The sequence below is a fragment of the Chlorocebus sabaeus genome, chromosome 8 (genome assembly GCF_047675955.1).
Source record: "Chlorocebus sabaeus isolate Y175 chromosome 8, mChlSab1.0.hap1, whole genome shotgun sequence".
Classification (NCBI taxonomy): Eukaryota; Metazoa; Chordata; class Mammalia; order Primates; family Cercopithecidae; genus Chlorocebus; species Chlorocebus sabaeus.
Genome location: NC_132911.1, coordinates 37427527 through 37437181, shown reverse-complemented (window position 1 = coordinate 37437181; position 9655 = coordinate 37427527). Strand labels below are relative to the sequence as shown.

General features: G+C 60.0%; 1 protein-coding gene across 1 annotated transcript; it reads right to left on the bottom strand.

The window, feature by feature from the left end:
- Positions 1–1972: 1972 nt before the first annotated feature.
- Positions 1973–6364, bottom strand: ZNF703 (zinc finger protein 703). Its single transcript, XM_007962169.3, has 2 exons — positions 5796–6364; positions 1973–4873 (listed from the first exon to the last, which is right to left on the bottom strand). Exons 1-2 carry the CDS (start codon positions 6039–6041, stop codon positions 3344–3346), a joined length of 1776 nt encoding a protein of 591 aa, XP_007960360.2. The 5' UTR covers positions 6042–6364; the 3' UTR covers positions 1973–3343.
- Between the last annotated feature and the right edge of the window lie 3291 nt (positions 6365–9655).

Sequence of the window (9655 nt, the reverse complement as noted above, 5' to 3'; positions counted from 1 at the left end):
CCAGCAGTGAACTTCCCAGTCACCAAAGGCCACCAATAATTTTATGGGGGAAACTCTGTAGTCTAAGGAGTTCTCTAACTGCATTCTCACACCTATGGTATAAGCCAAACACCTTTTAGAACAGTTTCTTTTGGTATAAGGAATTTGCTGGCTGGGGGAGATACTACATCCCTTCCTTCCTTCCTCCCAACAAGAGGAGCCCTTTGGTTTTTAGATAGGGAGGTCTGAAGACTTGAAGTGTAAGAAAGAAAAGTTTAAGTCGCCCTACAGAGGGAGCAATTTCCATCATTTTTAGCAGGCATTAAAAAACATGGTGAGGGGGTGGGTCTCTGAAGGAAAGAGGGGCCTTCAGAGGAAGGGAAGATGACAAAGAAATAATAACGAACAAAACAACAGAAAAACAATAAGGCCACGAGTTGCTACATTTAGTTCTTTTAAAGATTCGGGCCAGATTGAACCCCGAGAAATTGGATAATCCTGGTTTCCCAGGAAGACTCTGATCTGGTCTCAGGGCACTTTCTCTAATTCGGGTTTCCCACGGTCCAGTGGTAGGAGCAGCCCAGGATCCCTTTCCTTTTGCCAGATTCCCCCACCCCCACACCCCGCCCGGTCTGTCGTCGAGTTTGCGGACAACCAAAAACAGCGTAGAGAAAGCGGCCCCACCCTACGCTCCGCACTTGACCTTGGGCCACAGACGTTTCAAAAGCATGCACCTTTCGGAGCACGAACTCCCAAGTCGCATCCTTACAGAAAAAGCAAACGGCACAACCCCAAAGGCAGATCCCACGAGGAGCATGGCCAGGAAGAGGCTCAGGAGGCGGTTTTGCAGCGCGTCCAAGTGACCCTGCGCGCCCAGGCCCATGCGCAAGGAGTGTGCGCCCCGGGGCTGGATGGAGCAGGGTCTTGGCGTCGGGCAGCCGGAGCCTGAGCGGCCGGGCCTTGGCGGGCATACCCCGCTCTCGCTGCTGGGGGTAGGGCAGCGAGTCTGCATTGGGCTGCACGTGGCTCGGCCTGCCGGAGCTGTCCCTTCTCTCCTCCCACCTTGGACACTCGCGCAGGGCCTGTCTTTGGCATAGGGGGCAGGCATCCTGGCCAACACGTCGGTAAACAGCACCCACCCTTTCTTGCCGGAGGATGCAGAGGCCAGTGTCAGTCGTGTGAACTCAAGAAAAAGGACGAGTCAGTCCCAGGGGCCCGACTCCTCCGGACTGAGAGTGGCTTCAAGGTCCTGAATCATCGTGGCATCTTCTCAGCAAAACCCAAACCCTGCTTCGAAAAGTTTCCGGGGCACAGATGACCCAGATCGACAACCCAGCGATGGCTGAAGGGAGACTCCAAGCCTTGAGAAGCATCCTTCTCAGCAGATGCCTTTACCCTGCGGTCAGGAGAGAGGAAATGCCTCGCAGAAACAGCAGGTAGGAATCTTTAGCGTTCAGAGGATGGAAGAACCGAGGTGCCGTCGGGGCTGGTGCCGGCTGCGGCTTCTCTCCGAGGCCTGTTGCTCGTCTTCCTGCCACCAGGTGGCGCCAAAGGCATGTCGTCTCTGCCTGCCAGGCCGCCGGGCTCCAGGACTGCGCTGCGGGAGTTTCTGCCGGAGCCCTTGGTGCTGGAGTCCTGGGGTCCCTTCTTAGCCCCCTTAGCACCTCGCATCTGGGCCCAGAGGAAAATCCACTTTTACACACGCCCTCCACCCTGGCCCCAGGAAATGTCAAGGCCTTTGAAGTGAGGCTAGGAGCTACATAACCAACTGGGGGAAAAAAATTAAAAGGTGGTTTTGTGTTATTTGTAATGCGTTGGCAGAAGTTTTGTTTTTTTCTCCGCCATTTCTTGAGGAAAGGCATTAAACTCGTCCTTGAACGGAAATCACAGAAGGAAACCATAAGGCATTTTAAACAAGAATAAAAAAAGGGCATCTGCTTAGGTGTCTGGAAGTAAGAGTGTGGGCGAGGCAAGACAGAAGCACACCACGGTGTGAATATAGCCAAGTATTCCATTTATTAACAAAATAAGTCTTACCAAGGGAGAGCTCTGTTCGTCTCAAACAGGCCCCGCAGCCCCCGCGCTGCCGCATCAGACCAGAAGGAGGAAGGAGTGGGGAGAAGACCCCAGTCGCTGCGGGGTCTACTCTGGGGTGCTCTGCCGGGCCAGGCCTAGGAGAGGGCGGGGGCTGCCGTGATTCGAGCGCTCCCTGACGCCCCAAGCTTCCCCGAACGCAGCTAACGAGCTCGTGACGTCCGCTGACATCGCCACCGGTCTGCTTTGGAGGGATCTAGCGAGAGTCACCCACCCCACCCCTACCGCCAGGGGTGGGGTCGTTGCCCCCACGAGGGAGAGAAAAACAAGGACTATAAAGCACTTCGCAAAATGTAAGGGGCCGGCTTCACGCCAGCAGGGCCTTCTGGGACTTTGAATTCAACCAGGTGAGCGCTCCAGGTGCCCCGACAGGCGCCCTGTGGCCACTGGGTGTTAGGGGCGGGAGTCTGGAAGGTGACACTAGACGGCAAGGCTCTGTGAGACCACTTGGGCCTCTCTGGGGGCCAGCCTGCTGGTGGGGTCAGGGCTCTCCGTGCTCAGAGCAAGGTAGGGGAGCAAGGCCCTACGTTTGGGGGGCAGGGTCCAGACCAAGGACCCTATGAGTGGAGGGTGGCGGGGGAGGAGTCCCGGAGCAATGTACTAGGTCAATAGAGCTCCAGGGCCCCTGCCACCCAGGTGGCTCCCTCCACCCCCAAAATGAGTTACAAAATAATCTCTGTTACTTGTACAACAAAGGAAACAAAACAAAACAAAACAACAACAAAAAAACAAAAACAGAACCTCAAATGGAAGGAAACAAGAGGGAATGAAGGGGGAAGAGGGAAAAAGAGAAGGGGGAAACGTAGTTTTAAGTTAAGACTCATGCAAGAAACTCCCCAGGAAGGGAAAACAAAACGTCTAGAAGAACCCAAAGACCCCAACTCTCCCTCCTCTCCCTAAAACCAAACCAATCAAAAACCAAAAAAAGAGGAAAAGGAATAAAAAATGTAAAACTTACATCTAAGAAAAAGAAAATAACAGAAAGGAAGAGGGGCGGGGATCATGTCGTTATTTGTGGGATTAATATTGTTATTTGGGGGAACACAGACTTTTTGCATACCACTGACTCATGTGGGCCGTTAATGCACTTATATTCCCAGCTTGTAAGCTAACATTATAGTAAATAAATACACAGTCCGGTGGGGAAGGGTTGGGTGGGGAATCCCGGCAGGGTCAAGCAGTAGTGGAGGTTGCAGCGGCGACGGCAGGTGGGGAGAGGGGAGGGAGAGGGAGGAGGATGAGGGGGCTGGGGTGGAGGAAAGAGCTGTAGTTACTGGTATCCCAGCGCCGAGGCTGAAGCTAGTCTCTGTCCATACAGCGCGTATGGCGAGTAGTAGGGTCCGGCTGTGGGGAGGGACGGCACGGCCAGGCCCCCCGCTGTGGATAAGTGGCTCTTGCCATAGGGGTGGTACCGGCTTAGCCCCAAAGTGTGTGGACTCCGCAAGGACAGCGACCCGGGGCTGCCGGGGGCGGCGGGCGGGGGGAGGTGCAGATGGCAGGAGGCGGCGGCGGCAGCGGCGGCGGCGGCGCTGCCCAGGCCCGAGGCCCCGGGGTAGGCGGCCAGAAGTTTCTCGGCTCCCGGCAGGGCCGTGTGGGTCCGTAGGTGGCTGAGCAGCTCCTCCGAGGTGGCGAAGCGCTTGTCGCACGGCCCGCTGGCCGCCACCCAGTTGCAGCTGTGCGGCAGCGGTTCGTTCTGCAGCATGAAGCCGTATGTGTAGAGAGGGTGGCCAGGGAGCGCGGCCTGGGCGGCGCTGGACGACAGCGCGGCGGGCTGCAGCGGGTGCCCGGGGTACACCAGCGGGTAGCCCCCCGCCTTCAGGCTGGGCCCGGCTGGGTCGTGCGCACTGCAGGTGGAGCAGCTGGAGCCGCCGAGGTGCGAGGCGCCGTGGTAACCTCCCAGGCAATAGGGGTCGCGGCATAATCCCTGCAGGAAGGAGGGCGGGGAGGCCCCGGTGAGCGGGCTGGAGCTGGGGGGCTTGCCCGGCGGCAGGCCCAGGCCCCCAGACAGCTGGCCTCCCACGAGGCCGGACTTGCTAGGATCCAGGCCAGGCACGAACTGAGACGGGTAGCCGGCGTAGGCACCCACAATGGAGCCGTGGTAGCCAATGCTGGAAGGCGGCAGCGGGAACACCGAATGGCCCGGCTTGTAGGGAGACACCGGCGCCACGTGGCCGGCCCCCACCAGCGCCGAGGGCGGCTCGGACTTGCGCCCGGAGGCCCCGGACTCAGCGCCACCGTGCGCCCCGGGCTCCCCACCGCTGCCGCGGCTCACGGCTGCCGGCTCCGGGCTGGGCTTGGGCTCCTGGTCTTTCTTGTCCAGCTCCCCGCCGCCAACCCCGCCGCCGTTCTTGCAGTCAGAGTGGTGCGGGGAGCCGCCGCGGGAGCCGCCGGGCGACGACGAGGACGAGGACGCGGAGACCGGCGCTCCATGCGGGGGAAAGGGTGGGCAGGCGGCGCTGGGGACCCTGAAGCCCGCCTTGTCTCCCGGGGACGAGGAGGACGAGGAGGAGGTGGAAGACACCGAGGAGGAGCCGCTATCTTTGCGGGAGTCGCCGCCGCCGGAGCCCTTGGAGTAGGGCTTGAAGCTGGACTTGTCCTCGGCCGGGGAGTCCCCCAGCTGCTTCAGGGCCGCGGCCGCAGAGGCGGCGCCCGGGGCTGAGCGGCCGGGGTCCTTCTCCGCTCCCAGCCCGTTGGCCGCCGCCGCCACCGAGTTGAGCTTGGAGGAGGGCGGCGGGTCCGGCTTGCCGATCTGCGAGCAGGTCTGGGCCAGCAGCGCCAAGGGACTCTTCTTGGCGTCCAGCTGTGGGAGACAGCAGCAGGGGGAGGGAGAAGGAGTGAGACCCAGAGGCCTGCGGGGCGAGCGGGGGCGCCCGGGGAGCTGGGCGGCGGCGCCACGGGGCGGGGCGGGCCTGGGGAGAGGGTCTGCGAGCGAGGGCCGGGCCGGGTGCGGCATCTGGCGGAACTGCGCCCACACTGCCGCTAGGTCCCGGGGTGCGCCACAAGCCCTGCGGAAGGGGTTCACCCAGGACCCCTGCCGGAGAAGGTGACGTCTCTGGAGTCGGGGCTGTGACTCGCCACTTCCCTCTAATGTCCCCCTCCTCCAGGCCCAGGAAAAAACTTATTCCTTTAGTTTGGGGGAACTTCGCTTGGGACGGGTTTCTGGCAATGGCGCAGCGGGGTAGGAGCGGGGAGCGCGGATTCTAAAGGAGGGGCTGCAGTTGGCGCTCTCTCCGTAGCACCTCCCTCCCGGGGAGGGCACCCAGGGAAGGGGCAGGAAGAAAGACCCGGGATCGGGAGCGCCTGGGCGCCGTGCACCCTCACTGGCTGGGATAGAGGCGGAGTGGGACCCAGGCAGCCAGGGCTTGAAAGAAAACAGCCCGGCGTGGGGGGCGGGGAAGGCCCAGCAGAGATCACCTCCTGGCTGGAAACTGGGGATCAGAGGAAAAGTAAAGGACCCAGAGGGGACTCCAGGAGCAAATCCAATCCGAGAGAAAACACGGAGCTCCGAAGGGCGAGCGTGGAAGGAGATGCTTCCATGGGGAAGCCTGGGGAGGCCCTGGTGGGCTCTGATCCCTCGGTTTTCTGCCCCTCGTCACTCAGCCCGTCGGCGTGACAAGCCTTGGGCGTCGCACCGGGCCCCGGGGCGCAGGGAGCTGGGTCAGGGTCCTGGCCGCGGTGGGAGGAATGGGGCGGGCGCCGGGGGGCAGCGGCCGGGGACTGACCTCAATGGGGCTGACGGGAGTGGACGACAGCGGCTGCAGGTACTCCGGGTGCAGGAGGTGACCGGTGTGAGCGCTCAGCATCTTCAGGACCCTGATCGGGAGCCGGTTCGCCTGGCGCAGGGGGTCCGCCGGTGGCAAGAGGGACACCGCTGCCGGCACCGCCGGCCTCTTCCCGCCGCCGCCGCCGCTGCCGCTGCCGCTGCTTTCGGGTGTCCTTGGGTTAGATCCAGCGGGCGAATCGCTCATTTGGAGGAGGCAGCGCCGCTGGGGGGGCGGGGAGGGCGGGGGAGCACCGGGGAGGCGAGCTCCCGGGGCGGGTGGGCTCGCTCCGCAGCGTCGATCGCGGTGCAGCGGGCGCTGCGCCTCCTCGCCGCCTCCCCTCCTCCACCGACGCCGCCGCCGCCGCCACCGCCGCTGGCCCGGGCTAGTAACACAAAAACCTTCGCCTTCCGCGAGCCGCACGTCAAATAGCCGCGATCGGCAGCCACACTTCAAAGGGATCGCCGCGCCCGCCCAATCGCAGCTCTCGCCGGGACCCCAGGGCGGAGAGAGCGGCGGGCGGAGGCCGGCTCCGTCGGTGGGCGGGGAGAGCCTTAAAGGGGCCGCGCCGCGCGGCGCCGCCGCCTCGGCCTCGGCCGCTCCCAGGGTTCCTCCCCTCCCCCCGACTGGGCCTTCCTCGCCCTGGGGTCCCTCCTGGGACGGGACTTCTCCGGGACCCTGAGCTCTGTGCCCCGTCCTCCTTTCCGGCCGTTCTCTCTCCTCTCTCCCTTCTCACCACTGGGTTGGGGTGGGGGAGCGGGTGATGCTGGCGGGGGCTGTCACCCCGCCAGCCGTGTGTGTCCGAGGTGGGGTGGGGTGGGGGGGTGGGGAGTGGGGGGTGGGGAGTGGGGGGTGAGGGGTGGGAGGGATCACACGGCGCGGGCTCTGGGGCGCTGGAGTCCAAGCCTCTCCCAGAGGCCGCCTGGGGGCGAGCCTCGCCTCGGGAGCCCGGGTCCTTCTCCGGAGCTGCTCGGGCCCTCCTCGGCCCCGCTCTTCTTCCCCTACTTGGCCTCCCCTTGGTGTGTTCACTTGGAAGCGCCCGAGCCTCGGAGGCACCCACTGTTCTCGGGACGCGGCGTAGGCAGCTCCAACTACTTTCACCCAGTCCTCTCTGAAGCCTGCAAGTTTGTCTCCCTTCTGGAGTGACATGGTCGGCGACCAAGCGCGGGACCCCAGGCTATGCGCGCTGTGCCTGCACCCTGCGTTAGAGGCTCGGTGTCTGGTGTGTTTCAGGCTTCTCACCGTGTCCTGCTGAGGGTCGTAAAGTTCCTCACTGTACCGCGCCCAGCTGCTACGAGGAGGGACCGAGATCACGGGCGAGGCGGGCGTCCCTGGACGGGGGATCTCTCTCTAACCGCTGCTCGGCGGCACAACTCCCCCGCCCCCCCCAATCCTTCTCACTCCGGGGAAAAAGCACTAGCTTTCCCCAGGAAAATTTCAGGATAAAAACTTTTAATTAAAAATAACAATACCCCTCCCGACTCCCTGCGCCTTTCTGATAAAGTGTGCATTGCTAGCTTTGCCTTGGGCAGAGATTTTACGTAGTCATAGTCCTGACATCCAAGTTCCGGATCGGCCGCTTTTCCGGAGGCGAAGTTGGTCCTCTGGGCGCGGGCCTCTGGGGAGCCCACTTCTCCATGCACTCGGCGGCCAGTGGAGGCGCGCTGGTGTCACTGCCTGGCTCCCAGCACCACTTTTCCAGTCCCAATTCATCACTCCCGTTGTCAGGCCTGTCACTCAGGGCGTATTGCTCTAGGATGGCAGATTCCCGACTCTGCCGCGCTGACCGACGCCTTGAGACGACCTGATAACCCAAGATGGGGAGAGGTGATTTCAAAGGAGCTCTTCAAACAGAAGGAAATAGCTATCACGATCCTGTATCTTGCCCAATAGAGAAGACAGCAGACTCCACTTCCAGGCAGTATCAGTTATACCCAAAACTAAGCACGCTCCCTGGATCCCTGTTTTTTGGGCAGCACAAATAGAATGCTTAGAAATTACACAAGCTGTAATTACATGTTCCCCAATTTTAATCTTGGTAAAATCATGTTACACCGAATGGCAAGGGGTACTCTTACTGGGAGACGGATCCCACGTTGCAGCAAGAGGGGTGCGGGAATGAAAAGGGAGGGGGTGATCTCATTTATTTGATCGTGGCAGGGTTCTCATGCCGACTTCTGTGCGCAGCCGTTGCCATCACTGCCAACACCACCTGTAAAAGTCCACTGCAGGGCTGCGTCCACCCACAAGCCATTTGGCCTTGGGGAGTCTGTTGTGCGGAGCCAGAAGGGCAGAAGGAAGCCAGGGTGCAGAGAGCCTGGTCTTTGCCGGAATGCAGAGGAGGAGGAGCTGGTAGAGGGGAGACCTAGGAGGCTGTGAAAGATGAAAGACCCCCTGATTATTGTAACCAGCCCAGCTGTGAGAGGGAGCCAAGGGATCCTTCTAGGGCCTGAGCAGATGTGTGTTAGAAATGATTAATGGGAAATAAATCAGGAGGAAAAGGGGAGGGGAGAGGGAAGAAGTATTTGGGAATTTGAAAAACACAGAGGGAATAGGAGGCAGCTGAAAGGAGAGCAGGGAGAAGGGAGAGGACAATAGAATATTCACTCTCTGGAGAGTAAAAGAGAAGGAAAAAGGTAGTGAATGAAGGAAAGAAAGGGAGAGAAGAGGAGGTAAGGACAGGCTGGCCGGCTGTGATGGGGAATTTGCCTAGGCAAATCTATACTGTCCTGTTAAGAACACCTCACTCCCTGAGCCCCCAGTGGTAATTACTGACAGGGGCACACAACATTGGCCTGCTCCCACCTCCTGGGAAGTGGGTAGGACACACCTTCGAAAACATGCGAGGCAGGAGGGACACACTTTGAGCTGCTGGTCAGGGTAGCAGGGTTTCTTTGGCTGGATTCATCCAAACTTCGTAGGAGGAAAAATGAAAAACCATGTGTAGCCAGGCCAGAGGCCTAATTAAAACACTACTAGATGATTATTACAATCGGGATTCACCATTCACTTAGCTGAAATGCTAACCTATACAGAGCACTAAATGGGGCCCTCGGGGCCTGAAGGCAAGTGTAGTTTTCAGAGGAATGGCTTGTCACCTGGGAGGGAATGTGGCTCAGTATTCAGATGGGCTGTGTTTATTGAGGGGGGTGTGGTTGGAAAGCCCGAGTAAGACATCCCTGTGCAGGACATATGGCACAGGTTCTCCCCCTGCAAAAAAGTGGCAGATGCACGGCTCAGGGGCCTTCCTCTATCCAGGCCCTTCTCAATGGCCCTAGGAATGAGCGGCCACCATTAAAATGGGACAGGGGAGAGGGCTGCCTGAGAGTGCCCCCATGACACTGTGGTGAAGAATGACAGTTCCGTATGTCAGGCGCTTAATAAACATCAGGTGTTGCTATCATTCCCAGTTAAAGCTGAAGGGAGTCAGACCCAGAGCCAGGCTGCTGTGGGGACCCCGGGCCAGTGAGCCTCCCTAAGCTTCGGTTTCCTCCAGGGTAAAATGGAAGCATGACCACCTCAGAGTTGGGAGACCAGAAGCAGACAACGCATGTCACCTGTTTCATGCTTGGCACAAAGGAAGTTGAAGGTAAATGATGGCTGCAACTGATTGCATCATCTGTGTCTGAGGAGCAATTGCTCTGGGGAGTAGCCACATCAGCACCAGATTTAGCACTGAGAACCCAAGCAGAAAAGCCCAGGTTGTCTCTGAATTCTACAGAAATGAAAGTAACCCCTCCCCAGCCTCCAGTCCAATGTGTCTTTTTCTTTCTTTCTTTCTTTCTTTTTTTTGAGACGGAGCCTTGCTCTGTTGCCCAGGC

Excerpts from the sequence above, each read along its gene's own strand:
- ZNF703 (XM_007962169.3), bottom strand. The coding sequence starts at position 6,041 with ATGAGCGATTCGCCCGCTGGATCTAACCCAAGGACACCCGAAAGCAGC. Across the intron at positions 4,874-5,795 it reads CTCCCGTCAGCCCCATTGAG|CTGGACGCCAAGAAGAGTCC; the intron begins GTCAGTCCCCGG and ends TGTCTCCCACAG.